This window comes from Epithele typhae (assembly GCF_022376455.1).
Source record: "Epithele typhae strain CBS 203.58 chromosome Unknown BXZ73scaffold_5, whole genome shotgun sequence".
Lineage (NCBI taxonomy): Eukaryota > Fungi > Basidiomycota > Agaricomycetes > Polyporales > Epitheliaceae > Epithele > Epithele typhae.
This window is the reverse complement of record NW_025954196.1, coordinates 70962-87735: the sequence shown is the minus strand read 5'-3', so window position 1 is coordinate 87735 and position 16774 is coordinate 70962. Positions and strand designations below refer to the sequence as shown.

The 16774-nt window shown below is 58.9% G+C and overlaps 6 protein-coding genes across 6 annotated transcripts; 5 read left to right on the top strand and 1 right to left on the bottom strand.

Moving 5' to 3' along the window:
* Window positions 1–366: 366 nt before the first annotated feature.
* BXZ73DRAFT_97577 (FMN-dependent dehydrogenase-domain-containing protein) lies at window positions 367–2678 on the top strand (the record flags this gene model as incomplete). Its single annotated transcript, XM_048027410.1, has 15 exons — window positions 367–445; window positions 512–544; window positions 600–651; window positions 711–773; window positions 832–961; window positions 1021–1121; window positions 1180–1273; window positions 1324–1410; window positions 1465–1541; window positions 1599–1713; window positions 1775–1876; window positions 1930–1990; window positions 2044–2390; window positions 2447–2579; window positions 2629–2678. The coding sequence occupies 15 exons, from the start codon at window positions 367–369 to the stop codon at window positions 2676–2678; spliced, it is 1524 nt and encodes a 507-aa protein (XP_047881414.1).
* An 834-nt stretch (window positions 2679–3512) lies between these two features.
* On the top strand, window positions 3513–6331 carry BXZ73DRAFT_41120 (uncharacterized protein; the record flags this gene model as incomplete). Its single annotated transcript, XM_048018710.1, has 7 exons — window positions 3513–3750; window positions 3806–4304; window positions 4352–4353; window positions 4379–4852; window positions 4908–5255; window positions 5306–5727; window positions 5789–6331. 7 exons carry the CDS (start codon window positions 3513–3515, stop codon window positions 6329–6331), a joined length of 2526 nt encoding a protein of 841 aa, XP_047881413.1.
* Window positions 6332–7120: 789 nt separating this feature from the next.
* Window positions 7121–9322, top strand: BXZ73DRAFT_74466 (HET-domain-containing protein; the record flags this gene model as incomplete). The annotated part of the gene is made up of 2 exons (XM_048022025.1): window positions 7121–8200; window positions 8249–9322. The coding sequence occupies 2 exons, from the start codon at window positions 7121–7123 to the stop codon at window positions 9320–9322; spliced, it is 2154 nt and encodes a 717-aa protein (XP_047881412.1).
* Window positions 9323–9805: 483 nt separating this feature from the next.
* Window positions 9806–10759, top strand: BXZ73DRAFT_97575 (uncharacterized protein; the record flags this gene model as incomplete). Its single annotated transcript, XM_048027409.1, has 4 exons — window positions 9806–9839; window positions 9901–9980; window positions 10031–10172; window positions 10233–10759. 4 exons carry the CDS (start codon window positions 9806–9808, stop codon window positions 10757–10759), a joined length of 783 nt encoding a protein of 260 aa, XP_047881411.1.
* Window positions 10760–10974: 215 nt separating this feature from the next.
* On the bottom strand, window positions 10975–13186 carry BXZ73DRAFT_87839 (MFS general substrate transporter; the record flags this gene model as incomplete). The annotated part of the gene is made up of 13 exons (XM_048024736.1): window positions 10975–11047; window positions 11107–11368; window positions 11409–11415; window positions 11514–11557; window positions 11612–11689; window positions 11742–11894; window positions 11950–12093; window positions 12144–12222; window positions 12281–12384; window positions 12448–12520; window positions 12584–12628; window positions 12688–12875; window positions 13087–13186. 13 exons carry the CDS (start codon window positions 13184–13186, stop codon window positions 10975–10977), a joined length of 1350 nt encoding a protein of 449 aa, XP_047881410.1.
* A 987-nt stretch (window positions 13187–14173) lies between these two features.
* Window positions 14174–16366, top strand: BXZ73DRAFT_41088 (uncharacterized protein; the record flags this gene model as incomplete). Its single annotated transcript, XM_048018698.1, has 7 exons — window positions 14174–14370; window positions 14425–14499; window positions 14555–15074; window positions 15125–15406; window positions 15577–15818; window positions 15953–16037; window positions 16169–16366. 7 exons carry the CDS (start codon window positions 14174–14176, stop codon window positions 16364–16366), a joined length of 1599 nt encoding a protein of 532 aa, XP_047881409.1.
* Between the last annotated feature and the right edge of the window lie 408 nt (window positions 16367–16774).

Sequence of the window (16774 nt, the reverse complement as noted above, 5' to 3'; positions counted from 1 at the left end):
TGCACTGCTCACCTCTTCGCATCCAATCCCAGCTTTATTCATCGTGGCGCCGAGCTATTTCCCGTCGCCCTAGTAATAGCCTGACCAAGTTTTTGTCGTGCTTCACGGCGAACGGAACGGAGGGCAGCGAGAGAGCGGAGGAGAGGAGTGGAGTCCCGGGTAGGCGCCAGGCGCCGTACGGACGCCCGAATCCCGTCGGCACTCCGGCCCGGCCCCACGGGGTTGCCACAAGCTGAGGCCTGTGGGCTCAGCTTCGCAACAATATTTGAGCGAGGTTCACGTAGTAATGTCCTCCCTCCCCCTTCCCCCGCTTCTTGACACCTTCACCACACCCTCTCTGAGCCTCGGTTTCATTCTTCCAGCACCATGAGCACTGGCAAGACATACTCGGGGAAGGAGGTCGCGCAACACAACTCGCGTGAGACCTGTTGGATCATCGTCCATGGTGCGTTGTCATTCAGACACCTGCTCTCTTCTTCTTGTCGTATTCATGGAGGATTGTTGCTTGCAGGAAAAGTGTATGACGTTACCGAGTTCCTCGATGGTAAGTTCTACTCAAGTGGACTCTGTCCGTGTCCTCACGCATACATCCACTCTAGACCACCCTGGAGGTAGCAAGATCATTCTCAAGTATGCAGGCAAAGATGCTACGTGCGTGTATGCTTTTTGCGCTCTGACTTCCAACCCCTTACACTCCGTATACCCTTTAGAGCGGAATATGAACCCATTCACCCTCCAGACGCTATCACGACGCACCTTCCGCCCGAGAAGCAGTGAGCTCCCATTGCTCTCTTTTGCTTTCCTTGTCATTGACGCTCGACACGCATCTAGCCTGGGTCCTGTTGACCCCGGCACCGTTCTCAAAGTGGAGGTTGAGGTCACCGACGAGGAGAAAGCCCGGTTGGAGCGCGTCGCCAACCGTCCGTCGCTTTCGGAGATTCTGAACCTGCACGACTTCGAGGTACGTCTGCTTTTCTCATGTGGTTTGCATGTACAGACCCTCAAGACCCTCTACGTCAGGCAATCGCTCGGATGGTGATACCGGACAAGGCATGGGCGTACTACAGCTCTGCTGCAGAGGACGAGATCACCCTCAGAGAGAACCATGCTGCGTACCACAGGTACGCAGGTCCCCGTGCGGAAGGGAAATTGGCGACAACACTTACTCGGTGTTCGTAGGTTGTGGTGGCGGCCTCGCATTTTACGCGATGTTACCACTGTCGACTGGTCAACAACGATCCTCGGCCAGCCGTCTAAGATGCCGTTGTACATTGTACGTCACTCGTGTGTTTTTCGTTGGGCAAATGCTCACGCCGTGCATAGTCCGCAACAGCTCTTGGGAAACTCGGCCATCCAGATGGTGAGCTGAACTTGACGAAGGCTGCGGCGGAGCACGGTATCATCCAGATGGTAGATCCGTGTTTAGACATACCACGACATCCGAGTGACTGATTACATGCGCAGATCCCGACGCTTGCATCTTGCTCATTTGACGAGCTTGTTGATGCCGCTCAACCTGGCCAATCTCAGTTTCTCCAACTGTGAGTGGCTACAAGTATATTCTCTACCCAACAATATCCACTGACTTTTTTATGTAGGTACGTGAACAAGGACCGCGAGATCACGAAGAAGTTCATACAACACGCTGAGAAGCGTGGCATCAAGGCGCTCTTTATCACCGTCGATGCACCTCAACTTGGTCGACGCGAGAAGGTCAGTCGATAGACAATTTGTTAGATTTGTGTCATTTCTGATGTCTGAGGCCACTTTGTAGGATATGCGCCAGAAGTTCGAAGCTGAAGACCCCGACGTTGTCACTACAAACAAGCATGAGGACAAGGTCGACCGCTCACAGGGAGCGGCGCGTGCGATCAGCGTGAGCATATTTCGTGAATGCGCGTTCACTTCATTGATTGAGTGTTCTCCCAGTCCTTCATCGACCCCGGTCTCGACTGGAAGGATATTCCTTGGTTCCAGAGCATCACTAAGAGTATGCCCCTCGCCTACACACTCTTCCCGCATGCGATTCTGACTGTATTGTAGTGCCGATCATCCTCAAGGGCGTGCAATGTTGGGAAGATGCGCTACTGGCTTACGATGCTGGACTCGCGGGCGTCGTGCTCTCCAACCACGGCGGGCGTCAGCTCGAGTTCTCGCGCTCCGCGATCGAGGTCCTCGCTGAGGTCGTCCGTGAGCTAGGCAAGCAGCGCGGACTCAAGTTCCCCAACGAGAAGTTCCAAGTGTTTGTCGACGGAGGTGTCCGCCGCGCAAGCGATGTGCTCAAGGCCATCGCGCTGGGCGCCAACGCTGTCGGACTGGGACGGCCCTTCATCTACGCTTTCTCGACATACGGATATGAGGGTGTCAGTCACGCCCTCACCATTCTCAACGTACGTGCTTCGCCCTACTTTGACGGTGTCGGTGTGAATGCTCAACCTGCATATAGGAGGAGTTCGAGATGAACATGCGCCTGCTTGGGGCACGCACCCTGAAGGAAATTGTGCCTGAGATGCTCGATACCTCTTCCCTCACTTCGCACATCGTTTCCGTCCCTGGTGACAACTTGTTCAACACCAACTGTGAGTCCACTTGCCGTTGTTATTAGCCATAATCTGATGTTTGGTACAGACGAGAGCATGCAGCACGCACGGCTGCGGGCGCTCCAGTCGAAGATGTAGAATCCGTAGTTTAGACAGTTCACACTGCACGATACCATCTACTTTGTGAGATCTTGGATATGCCATAGGCCGTGTATCTCCGGGATCTTTCGGGGAACTGGGCTGTTGTTCGAGACATGTGGGCCCAGAGCGCGCCTGGAGCCCCGAGGGAGAATGAGTATGACGTTCAGCCGCCCGAAGTCCAGGCCTCAGAACGGAGTAGGACGGCCATCCGCCGAGCATCTTCCTTTCCACCCACGTGCTCGAGCTCAGCGCGAGGCCTCCCTTTTTCGAGAGTGCCCATCTCCCGCGCTCCAGACGCATCCAGCGCGCGGCCGCGACGATGGCGCGGCAAGCGCACCGGGCCGTATGTGGGCCCGTGTGGGTAAACGCATCTCGCGCAACAGAAGCCGGCTCCCCGACTGCGACGCCGAGTGGCCCGGTCAAGCGCGGTCAGCGGACAAGAACGGTGGCCTTTAACGAATGCGACGCGATCAGCTTCCGCGCGCGACCCGTGAGCCGGCCGGGGCAGGAATCGAGAGCTGGCGGTGCTGGCGGTGCTGGCGCATATAACCAGCATCCCGAGCGTTCTCTCTGCCATCCCCCCGTCCGCCGCCAATGCGGCACCAGAAGCTCAAGTTCACGGTGGGTGCACCGCCTGCTGAGTCGTGACGCACAGCCCCTAACCCTGCGGAATTGCAGAGATCCGGGCCGCGGGCCTTGGTGCATGGAAAAATGAAGTCAGGTACGCCGTTCGCCCCCGGCGGCAGCGACAGGAGCTCATAGACCTGCTCCCTAGCTCCGTCGCCTCTGCACTCGCCCTCCTCCCCCACTCCGTCTCCCTGTCCCCCATTCATGCCCCCCGCCCCGCCCAAAGTCGCGACCCTGCACAAGAATGCACTCGATGTCCGCCTCGCCGAGTCCGTTGTCTTCCTTCGCGCCGGGGACGCCACTGGCCGCCAGAGAACAATCCAGGCGGACGCTGCACCCGGCATGGTGCGCGGTCTTCTCGTCCTAACGCTCGCCAAGCCTACCCGAATCACCAGCATCGAGGTAGAGCTCCTGGGGAAAACAGTGACTGCATGGCCCGAAGGTGCGTTCTTATCTCGACCGATACGCTCCCTCTCCCCCTCAGCCCCCCTTCGCAGGTGTGGGCGCGCGACGCGTCGAGATCACCGAAGACCATGTCATCCACTCCCAGACCTGCGTTTTCTTTCGCGCGGGCGCCGCTCCTGGCGCGAGCGGCCGCCGCAACATCTCAGTCGGCCCGGGACTCGCGCTCGAGCACGACGACGAAGACCACTCGGAGCGCTCAAGTCTCTCCAATGAGCACTCCTCCACGGGCGAGCACACGCGCCGGGAACGCGGGCGCTCCCCGCACTCGCGTGAGGGCTCGGGGCGCATGCCACGGCGGTACATGAGCGTCGATCAGACCCACTTCCAGCGCGGCGTCGTCGCCCACCGCGAGAACACCCTTCCTACAATCGCTTCGCCCCCGTACTCCCCGACCGTCTCCCTCAACGACGACGTCGTGCCCCCGTTGACCCCGCTGTCTCCCGGCCTCCCCCGATACGGGGACGAATCACCCGCGCGCAGTAGAGAAGACCTTCGGCGCGCGGTCGACACAGAGCATTATGTCAACGGCGAGTCCCCTCCTCCCTATTTTTGGGACGCTATCTGACGTTCTGCATCAGGCGTCGGCCGTTCTACCTCTCGCACAGGTCGCTCTTCCTCCGGTTTTTGGTCCTCCCGAGACGCCGCCGACTCGCGCCGCATGAGCATCGACGAGGACCACGAGTTCCAGGTCGGGAGCAGCACCACCCCGTTCCACTACCCCGGGCCTTCGCGCGCGGCGGTTCGCAGCGCGCGCACGCCCTCGCGCACGCGCGAGGCAGAGGGGGACGAAAGCGTGCGCGGCCGGAAGAACAAGCGCTTTCCGTTCGCGAGCGCGCTCCTCGACGCGATGAAGGACCGCGTGCGGTCGAGCTCGCCGCTCGTCGAGAGCAAGCCTCCGCACGCGGGGGACCGCACGCCCCCGCGGGGACGCACCCTGGACCGGTCTCTCGGGCAGGCGGCGGAGGACGTGAGCACGCCGCCCAAGGAACACTCAACGCTCGCTCGGGTCAGCGAGGCGTTGGGATTCGAGGCGGACGAAGGTCGAGAGCATGGCGATGGGTGGAAGGAGTTCCGTAAAGGTATGTTCTCGGCGTTGTCTATCTCGGCATGGACGCCTCTTGACGGGGCGCTCAGGAGTGTACACATACCCTATCTCATTCGCGATACCCGTGAACTCCCCCCCTTCGCTGCAAGTCGACTACGGCTCCGTTTCGTGGAAGCTGAAGGCGGTGGTCCACCGCCCAGGCGCCTTCAAGACGAAGCTCACGGCCAGCCGGGACATCACAGTCGTGGCGAGCCCCGGAGAAGATGATACGGAAGAGTCGGAGAGCATCGTGGTGGAACGACAGTGGGACACGCAGATGCAGTATCTTATCATCATCTCTGGGCGGAGCTTCGCGATCGGAGGCACGATGCCTATCAGTGTCGCATTCATGCCCTGGACGAAGATGAAGGTCCACCGCATCTCGGTGCTGATTGAAGGTGCGCTCGCTCCGTGCCGCCCCAATGGCTCATGTTGACGTCGTTTATAGAACGCGTGGACTACTGGACGGGGTTCAAACGTATCGCACGTACAGAGGCGATTATGCGACACGCGTTACTCGCCCTGAAACACCCCAAGAAGGATGGCCCAGCCCTTCTGCCTCTTGAGTCGGAAGATCCCGAAGCCTTCAAGCACTCTCCGTTGTATGAGATCATCGACCCCGATGACGACGTAGGCGAGGTCGTGTCGAGCTACATGGGCCCAGGCCCATGGAAGTTCCGCAAGGACCTTCAGATCCCCAAGTTTGGCCTGCATACGACAAATCGCAACAAGCGCAGCAACATCTGGATTGCGCACACGTTAAAGGTCATCATCCGCGTTGAGCGTGGTGATGACTTGGCGTTGGACCCGTCGACGGGCAAGCGGAAGCTTTTCGACATTGTCGTCCAGACTCCTGTCCACCTGCTTTCAGTACGTATTAGGTTCCCATTGACTGTTTGTCCTTTCGAGTTCTCATGCAATCTTTCTGCAGCCTCTGTGCAACCCTGAACATACCGCACTTCCGCCCTACACGCAACACCCTGCGGCTGGCTCCACTCTATCTGGTCCCATCCTCGCAGACGCCAACATCAGTGTTGCCGCTGCCGTGCCATCCCCTTCAACCCCCACGTTTGCCATGCCTCCAGCCCTTCCACACCTCCGTGAATTCCCCTCACTTTTCCACCACCATATTTCGCCGCCCACAACCATGATGCACGCATCCCCCTCCCACCCTCGCGCCACACGCACGCCCCAGCCGCAGTCCCCAGCGCGAACCACTTCCGATGCGAACTCACTAACAAGCCCGCCACTCTCGCGCCAGCCCTCGGATGCCCTTTCGTCTGCGCCCACGTCGTCGCTCACCGAGAGTGGGAGCACGATTCCGGAGCAGTTCGAGCGCCTTGTGGCAGGCCAGGAGAGCGAGGAGGGCGAGGCGCCTCCTTCGTACGAGGAGGTCGTGGTGGCCCCTGTGTCGTCCGCCAGAGGGTCGTCCTCGCGCGTGGTATCGAGGGCCGCGTCATTCACAGAGCTGTGAGAGGGAGAGTACTTATTCCACATGTTTTTCCACTGGGCTTCGCAGGGCGTCGTGACTGAGGAGAAGACAAGAAGATACCAAAGAACTGGACGATGTGACGTTGCCTCCACACCTATACTGTATGCTTACAGCTTACCCTACAACATCTCTAGTCTGAGAGCCCTGCTGTATCGATGCGTCCGTGCTACCTTTACGAATCTGCCCCCCGCTGTTCCTTCTCATCCATCACGTACTCATGACCGGTCTCCTGAAGGGTCGCTTATGAGGTATCCCTTGCTTGCATACGTATACTTGACGGCTGGGAGGTACTCTCGTACCTTCTTGATCAATAATACAATCAACGTTCACCATATGCACCTCAAGACCTCGAGATGCAAACTACGGAGTAAGGGCTGTCAAAGGCTGTAGCAGTGATTAGCCGGCCACGAGGCCTCAACTCTGCAACTGCACACCGCCCCATGGCAGCAATCCTCCGCGTCCTACGGAATTTCGGCATCGCCACTGACCACAACGGACACCATGTCTACTACAGGCAACTTACTCGTAGAAGGGTGTCTAAAGCCGCGTAAGTCCCCCACCTGCAAGCTCCGCTGTCTTTTTTGACTGACACCGCAATACACAGCCGACAGTGTCGGCTTCCATTTATGTTGTCCACGTCTGGAGGATACATAAGACGATCGAATGCCGACAGCCAAGAGCAACAGCTGTCCTTGACTCCCCTGCATGACTTGTGCATCTTGTTGACTATCCCGAGACATCTAACACATCTCTCTCTATTTCTTCTAGGACATGTGGCTGCTGAGTACCGACCGCGCCGAACTTCACTACTTCAGCTCTCCAGAAGATGTACCGGGCGGCTACGCGATCCTCTCCCACGTGTGGAGCAAGTCCCCAGAACCTCCAGAGCAGACTTTTCAGGACATACGACGCCTTCATCGCCGAAGATCTCGGTGGAAACTGGGCTCAAACCCGCTCAAGAAAGCGTCGCCGAAGATCCGCGAATCCTGCAAGCTCGCGGCGCGACACGGCTTCAAATGGCTCTGGATAGACACCTGCTGTATCGACAAGACCAGCAGCGCAGAGCTCTCGGAGGCGATCAACTCGATGTATCGCTACTACTCCCTCGCGGAGGTCTGCTACGCCTATCTTTCCGACGTCCGTCCCGTGCGATCCGGCAAGTCCGACGCGAACGACCACGATCCAAGCGTCCTCGGAGAAGCGGCTTCGGATCCTGCGGTGTACCCATGGCCGCTCGACACGTTCGGAGGCCCATTCGAAGTCCAGTATGGGGCGGAAGACGAGTGGGACTCGCGCAGCGAGAACGGGATGACCACGGGCGAGCGGTTCCGCGCGAGGTTCCGCGGGAGCAAGTGGCACACGCGCGGATGGACGCTGCAAGAGCTGCTCGCGCCGGAGCTCGTCGTCTTCCTCTCCGCGGACTGGGACGTGCTCGGGACCAAGGCCGAGCTCGCGGACCTCCTGGAGCAGGCGACGAGCATCCCGCGCAGCGTGCTCGCGCTCGAGACGGCCGTCGCGGACGTCAGCGTCGCGCAGCGCATGTCGTGGGCCGCGCGCCGGGAGACGACGCGGCTGGAAGACGAGGCGTATTGCCTGATGGGCATCTTTGGGGTCAACATGCCGACGCTCTACGGGGAGGGGCGGCGCGCGTTCCAGCGGCTGCAGGAGGAGATCATGAAGCAGTCTCCCGATACCTCGCTGTTCGCGTGGGGCGAGGTGCAGCAGCTTGTCCTCGCCGACGATCGGCGCTACTGGCAAGAGGATCGACCTCGGGATAGTGACTCCCCCACGCTCTTTGCGTCTTCCCCTTCCGCGTTCGTGGGCTCGCAGGTGGTATTCACACCGCCATCAGTGCGTACATGCAGTGACTGCCCGTTTCACAGCTAACGTGCTTTGCAGACTCGACGCCACCGCAACCGCCCCAAATGGGATGCCGCCCGGCATCCTACCTTTTCTGTCACCTCGCATGGCGTCCTTGCGAGCCTTCCAATCATATCATTGTCATCTGGCGAACTCCTGGGTATCGTATTCAGCGCACTCGACGACACTCAACTCGCTCTTCGACTCGAACGCAGTCCGGATGCTACCAGCCCTGCTGGGCCCCTTTATCGTCTCTGCAGTCCAAGGCTCGCCTTCGTCTTCGCCGACCCGTCCATCCATCCATCCTTGTCTGGCAGCACCTCTTCCCCCCGCCCCCAATGGAAAGAGTTGTACATTGCTCAGCGCACCACTCCCACTGTCTCCGTCGCACCTTCGGGCGGCTCCGGCGCACTCAACCGCACGCTGACAGCCCCCTTCCGCGTCCCTCGCGCTACGCTCACCGCGATGCGTGCCAACGGGGCACGCGTCGTGTTGCCCCCAAACCCCGCTGTCCCACTCGACTGGCGCGGATGCCCGCCGCTCGCGCTCCGGTACATCGACGGGCTGGTGGGACTGGTCGTACGACTCGGATGCTGCTGCTCCTGCTCGCGCCCACAGAGGCATCGGACTCCATCCACGAGGAGCGCGTTATTGCTGCCTACCGACCTCGGGAGACTGCCCCTCCCATCCCCGATTCCATTCTCCGGACTCCCAGAACGTCCTGGGCAATACGACAGGCTCGACACGGCCCGGGCGCGACTGGCATGTCCGCCACACCACAACAGCGGGGAGCCTTGGGCCACCGTGGAACGCTGTAGCGACACCGTCGCTCGCTCGGATCCTCGAGACCACGCCCAATGGACCTACGATGCGCCACCTCCAGCCCCGGGTCCTACCCATGACTGCAATCGCGACCACGTCCGTTCGTGGGCGGACGGCGCGCGGATCGTCGAGCTGCCCGCGAACGCGGGGATGGCGACGCCGCGGTTCTCGGTGTTCGTCCGGCTGTCGTTCAGGCCGTCGCGGCTATGCCCGGGCGCGCTCGAGCTTCATCTGGAGCACGTAGATCTGGGGACCGTGATTGGGTCTAGGGCGGAGCTCACGAGATTGTAGCCACAAGGCTTGTCTGGATCTTGGACTTGTCTCGAGTATCGGTCTGGTCACCTCAGCTTCGCCTCCATGGTTGTTGTTCGAAAACCTTGCCTTTGAACACCTTGCCTTTAAACGTCCTCGCGCGACCAGGCCAATCCCATCTGCCAAGATGGAGCCGCCCAGGCGCACATCCACCTCCCGGATCCGCTTCCTTCCCTTCTCACCAATTCACTCGTATTTCCTCGTCGGCCGGATGATCCTTCACAAGCATAAGCTCCCGAAGTCCTCACCGGGACGCGCGAAACGTCGGAGGCCACCGGGGTCTGGATGGTGACGGGATGAGCCCGGGTCCGATTACGGACGCCAGACAGGTGACCGACTTGACTCGGAGGCACACGAAGTTCTGGTTCCCCCTTCACCCCAGCGCGCGAGTACAAAAGTCGCTCCATCAGGGGTCTCGGAAAACTTGAGGCCCCCCACTTCCGACTGCCCCTACAAGACGCTATGTTCCGCTCTTCCGCCGCGCTCGTAGACTCAGGTGGGCGTTTAGTTGCAAGACTCCCGCGCGTTTGAGCATATGGCTCATGTGTTCTTATTAGCCCCACCCACCTCTCCGAAGCAAGCGTTGATCGCGGTTGTCCAGGTGTGGCTCGATCGACTGCAGACGATGGCTGTTATTGTGAGCATCCCTTCGTTCGACCTCGCGGTTTCGATTTGACCGCATTGCAGACGACGTTCTTCGTGTCCATCGACAGCATGCTATACTCTTTCCCTGCAAAAACTCGAGACTCGAACCCAGACATGTGGACTGTCACTGACAAGGTCATCATGGCCTTCCTTGGTGGTGCGATAATCCTCCATGTGTGCGCATGTAAGGCTCGCCTTCTACCCACCCACTTGAGTATGACGTACTCATGGACGTCGCCTGCAGCGATCCTCGCCTACGTTGCCTCCTTCCTCCTAATCCGCTACCGCCTCACCGACGCCGAGCAGCAAGAGCAAGCCGCCGAGCAAGCCGCCGAGGCCACCCCCAAGCGGGACGCGTCCACTTCATCCGCCGTCAAAGCTCCCCCGATTCAGACCGCGACCCTCTCCGCAAGTTCCGCACACACGCGCGTGCCCTCCGTCTGGGACTGGGAGGCGCACCTCGACCTCCGCGCGCTCGTCTCCGTGCACCAGGTCCGCCCGTGGGGCATCTTCCGGTCCGTCGGATGCGCGCCCACGGCCCCCGACGCGGAGATGGGCGAGCGCGACGCGGCGGTCGCGCAGCTCGCGCGGATGGTGCGCACGCTCTCCCGGTGCCACAGCGCGGCGGGCGCGTTCGCCGTCGTCGGGTTCGTGTTCGCGCTTGTGGGGGCACTCGGGTACTTCTGGACGGGGCTGCCGAGGGCGCTGGGGATCTTCGCGAGCGCGTGCTTGGGCGTGTGCGTGCTCGTGGCGGCGGCGGTCGTGGTGTGAGAAGGACGGAGAGGAGGGAGGACACGCTTGGTGACTTGGACGTTGTTGACTAGTTTGCTTCTCTGTCGCTGCATATCGCTTCGCTTTCTCTAGGACCGGGAGACGTACGGACACGACGGATCGTTGCACATACGTTGTACAGAGACCACTTCTACTTGGATCGTTGCACATGCGTTGTACAGAGACCACTTCTACTTGGATCGTCATTTTCCGATCTACTCCAAGCGGCGAGGTGCATGGGGTACGAACACCCACACGGTGACCATCACACCCATCATCGACACGATACTGCACCACGCCGTCAGCACATCACCATTGCCTTCATGACAAAGCGGAGCAGTACTCACACAGGCTGCAGAACTTTGATCCCGACCTTGGACGCGAGCGCGCCAGTGACGAACGGTAGGAACGCAGACCCAGCTTGTCCGAAGCCCGCGATCCAACCGATCGAGCCCGAGAGGAGCCACGGGGGAAGCACTTGCCGCGCGTGGTTCACGACGAGGGGGTACATGGGCCCGAGGAGCATACCGACGAACGCGACGGCGACGGCGCCGCCGACGAGCGAGGGCACTAACCAGACGACGAGTTCTAGTCTGTATGCACGCATGACTGTCAGCGAGAGCGCGTGACACGGATCGGAGGGACTGACCCGATCGCTAGGAGGGCGTAGAGCAGGATGGCGCGGCGGGTTCCGAGCTGTGTCAGGATGCACGTTAGACCTGATGCATACGAGTGCCATTCGCGAGAGACATACGAGTTTGTTGACTCCCAACAGTAAGATACGGCCCGCCATGAGGCCTTTGACAGAAATCAGCCTGCATGAAGGAGTGCTTGTGAAAACGCGCGACTCGCCTCCGAAGAATCCGGACGATATGTATCCGGACGAGGGTCCTCCGCCACGGAGATCGATGACGTACGTCACGATCCACCCTGCGTCGATGTTCTTTCAAGCTCCACGAGGGACGGTGAAGAAATCACGTACCTCCGAGCGTAACTTCGGTGCCAACATAGATTAAGATGAAGAGCGCGAGCTGGTGCACGATGGGGAGCTTCATCATCTGCTTGTACTTGCTCGTTGTGACTTCGTCTGTCGCCCCGTCCGTTGCAGGCGTGATACCAATCTCGCGCAGACACTCTAAAGCTAGGCATTAGTAGAGTGGCATAAGTACCAACCGACGACAGGGAGATACCGTCGTGCGTCTTCAGCCGGAACACCGCCGCCAGGAGCGTTATGTTGACGACCGCCATGGCGAGTGAGATGAGGTAGTGGAAGGACCAGTGAGTCATCTGCGAAAACTGCGTCGCGACAAGTGGTGCAGCCAAGGCTCCTGCGCCTAATATTTCACGTTAGCAAATCTTCCCGTGGAATCTATAAATCGCGTACCGTATATGGAGTGTAGCAAAGCCAGCCTTGTTGAGACGTTCTGACGGTAACTGGATACGAAGCTGTTTGAGCCCGAGAGCTGTAACCATGCGTGTGAGTTCATCCGTTCTCGAAAAACCATTGATGGATGGATTTACTTGAAGAGATATCCCCAGTCCGTTGAAGAGATGTGCGAGTACGAAGACAGGGAAAGGCGGGGCTGGCGCCGCCAAACAGTATCCTACGATTTGGCATACCGCGCCTAGGGAAAGCAAAACGGTGCTCAGCGCCTTTGAATGTCAGTCGATGTGAGGATTCACTGTACCGACGACCATGACTTTTCCAAGACCGTACTTATCAGTGAGCCAGACATTGAGAGCAGCCGCAGTGACAAAGCCCTGCAAGACGGTCACGTCTTCGTGAGAAACCAATACCACATGGTCAGCTTGATAAAGCCTCACCAGGAAGTTGAAGACAAAGATGAGCGATACGACTATGAATCCAATCTGAATAATCCGAAAGTCAACATCAAGGTTCAGGTCCTGCATGCAGGAAGGAGACGTACGTGGTAGACTTCTTGTATGCGCGGGATAAGCGGCCCAGGCGTGCCGTCATTCCACCCCGACAAGAACATGGTCCACAGAAGCGTGCCATACATAAAGTGAGCCTTGAGAGGAAGCGGAGGGAGGGGAGGCTGCGCTTGAGGCGGCTGAGCGTCTTCCGCCGTCTCGTCATCTCCGTGGGCCTTGACTACTGGGACACTGTGTCTTCGGGATGGTGCTTCGACGACCGTCGCAACTTCCAGCTGCTCTATTGTGACGCTGCTGGTGCTTGGCTTCGCCTTGAACCCGTCGAAATAACGCAGTGAGTTTTCACCAGGGGGAAGAACGCGAGGGATGAGCTCTATCTCCATCTGGCTTGCGTTTATCAGTCACCATAGACAGAACGTGCGGCGAGTACTCACTTTGTGCAGGCAGGGCGGTCGAAGAGGTCAGCCACCGTGAGATGGACGTGGGGCGCAGGGTGGTCTGCCTGAGATGCTCGCTGTACCGTCTACTTGCCATCTGACTCCGTTCCCAGGATTAGCGAGACTGGTGCGCTGCCGGTGCGGTACCTGTTTCGTAATTGGCGACTTCAAGTCAGGCCAGAAGCTAAGGTCACGCTTGTACATGGGAAACGACTCGTTACACAGGCGTCACAAATAGTCACAGGGGATCACTATTAACAATGCTTACATAAATTAATAGTTGCCGCTTACAGCAAATTTCAACAAGCTAATTACATCACTTTCAGAGAATCAAAGATGAGCAGTCACGTCGGTAAGACGCTCACAGTCACAATCGTCTTCCTCCGACGTCTGATGCACCCGAGCAGCCGTGATCTGTCTCGCCATCCTTGTTCTTTTCCCCTGCGACCCCTCGTGCTTCAACTTCCTCCATCCCTCCCTCTGCCATCCTCGCTCCCAGAGATTCACCTTCGCGATCACCGCCCACATCTTGCTTCCATCGCCACCATCAAAAATGATGTCCATTGTCGCCGATGAAAACACAGAAGAGAGCGATGTAGTAGCGACAAGAACGGTGGTGCCAGCAGGAATCAAACTACTTGTAAGTGGCAATGTGTAGCCCGCCCTACATCCACCCTACATCCACCCTCACCCATCTATCCCAGCTGGTCATCACGGACAAACTCCTATCATTCTCCGTCCGTTGACGGGTCCCCACGCGTATCCTGTTCATTAAATTACAGTGTTCCAACGACTCAGCGACACCGCCCCCACGCCGTCGGAATCCGTGCGCACACCACGAGGAAAGCATCCCGCTCTTCGTGCGCACTCTGGGCGTTCAAGCGTGCTTCTCGTGTGACCCAGCGACGAGCGCGTATCCGTCGAGGAAAGATGCGCTTCGGACGGGGGCACTGCGGGGCTGCGCGCTCATGCGCTTCCGTTCAACTCAAAGGCCGGAACGCCCTCCTCCGAGCCCGGCCCCGCACTTCACACCCATCTGCTTCCCGACTACAACCGGCCACAACGTCCACGTCGACCGCTCACGATGTCAGTCCGGCGGCGTGCGTCCTCAGTCTCGCTCTCGCGGTACGCCCGCCCTGGCACTCCGGACTATGTGACTCCGCCCGGCGACTTCTGCAATGCCTTCTGGGGACTTGGAGACAGCGGGGTGGATGTTCTCTTTGCGCGCATGCGGTGCGCGATGACCACGACGGAGGAGCTCATGAGCTTCTGGAAAGAGAGGTGAGTCTGCACATCTTCGTGCCTTATCGCGTCTCATGGTGGATGTGTGGGCAGGGCGATTTTGGAGGAGCGGTACGCCCGCGGTCTGGCAGACCTTGCGAGGTTCACGATCGGCAAGCATGAGATAGGGTGTGTTGTGTCTTCTTCTCAAGCGAATCTCCCACCCAACATGCCCGGTTCACAGCGAAATGCGCGGAGCCCTGGATACCCTTAAAAACGAGACCGCGAAACAGGCCGAGGCCCACCTCATCGTGGCAAACGGAATCAAGACCGGTCTTGAGACTCCGACGCTGGAGTTCCTTCGGAAACAGCAGCAGCACCGTCGCGAAAAGCTAACAGCGGTTGACAAGGAGCTCAAGATGAAGCGCAATCAAGAGGGCTACGTCGTGCGCGCCCGCGAGAAGTACGAGGCGGACTGTAATCGGATCAAGGATTTTGCGGCCCAGTCGGTGCTTTTGCAAGGCGTGGAGTTGGACCGGCTCCGCATCAAGCACCAACGGACGCTGGAGACGGTGCAGGCGAACCGGCGCGATTACGCCAACTTCGTCCGTGGGCTGCAGGAGGCGACACAGCGGTGGGAAGACCATTGGAGAGCGTTCTGTGATGGGTGCCAGGACTTGGAGGAAGAGCGGATCGAGTTCCTGTTCAACAACGTATGGGCGTACACGGATGCCGTTTCGACTGTCTGCGTCTCGGTCGATAATGTAAGTTGCTTGGTCCCCCCTCTTTCTGCATTTACCCATACTCGCGCCAGTCATGCGAAATTGTTCGCCTTGCGTTGGAACAATTGGAGACGGAGAAGGAGATCGGGGCTTTCTTACGCACGTACGGAACCGGGAATGTCATGCCTGACCCCCCGCCATTCATCGACTTCGAGAATCCCGACCTGCAATACGATCCCTCCCAGCCACCGTCAAGCCACCCTGCCAACTACCCGCGTCAGTCACATCGCTTCCCCACCGAAGATGCTGCGAATCGTAACAGCGTTGGATCCCCGACGCTGTCAATAAATGCTCGGCGAGCATCAATGACGTTGGTTCGCATGGAGAGTCAGGCGTCACCTCCCACTCCCCCTACCACTCTTCGACAGTCTCCTCCGAATGGCACTACCAATGGCACCGTCTCACAGGTAGCTCACTCTAACTCTCACTTCCGAAGATAGGCGCTGACGCATGTTTGTGTTAGTCGATAAATTCACTGACCGAGTTTCAACCATCCGCGGTCAACGGCCGCAACGGCACGGCACGCCCTCCCCAGGCAGTTCAAGGTGGAGGCTCGATACCTCAATCCCCAAGCAGTCAACAACGCTACTCCGGAGGCTCGAACGGTTCGCATCCGTCGCATCCGCCGCATGCCCCGCCGCAACAGCCGCCACCACCAGTACCGCTGCAACCCCAACCGCAGTACCCTCATCCTCAGCCCTCGAATCTATCAACGCCTGCGCCCGCGTACAGCTCTCCACCGCCGGGACAACGACATCTGTACGATTTAGACCCGAAGAAGGCGTACAGCCAGGCCCACGCCACACAGCCCTCACAGGTGGTGGGTTCGGTATCTAGCGCCCCGTCAGCCCCTCCTCAAGTCACGTCCCAACTTCAGCACTTGCAACCGCAGCAGCCACCGCTCCAGCAGCACCCTGCCCAGCACGAACCTATACCCCCATCTTCGTCACCACAGCCCCCGAGCGGGAACCCGCCTCCGACCGGCCAGTACACGGACGACGGCAACCCGGTGCTCTTCTACGGTACGTACTAGTTGAGACTCAATGCTACCTCGCGCGCAGGGTTGCTGATGGCAGTTTTCGCTGTCGCCAGTACAAGCGATATTTGGATACACTGCCACGACGGAAGAAGAGTTCGACTTCCAGAAGGGCGACATCATCGCCGTCACCGCCACTCCCCCAGACGGCTGGTGGAGCGGAGAGCTGCTGGACGACACTCGACGGCAGCCAGGCCACAACGTCTTCCCAAGCAACTTCGTCGCGCTGCTGATGTGATTTATAAACTTGTTCCGTTTCTGCACTGGTAGTTCTTGTTATTTCGTCATTATATGCGCAGTGACTGTGATTAATCCTCGTGGATGCTGTATCGCCATGTCGTGGCTCTTGTCTAAGTCTATTTTGTCATAAAGGCTTCCAGCCGTATACCGTGTCTATCTACATTCTTTCTAACCGTCGGCGCGGCGCGAGCCCTTCTTCATAGCACTGGGGTGGCAACGACGTTAAAATGTTTGGAAACTTGAGCGTACTTGGCTAGAAATCGAGGTTCTCTCCCTATCGCGCCAACACTGGACCGTAGTCAGGAATGCGAAGAGCTTGGAATACTTACTTCATGAAGCACAATGGAGATTGAAAAATTGAACAACAGCGAGCTGTGCACTGGTCTGAGTGTTGTGTGATTGAAGC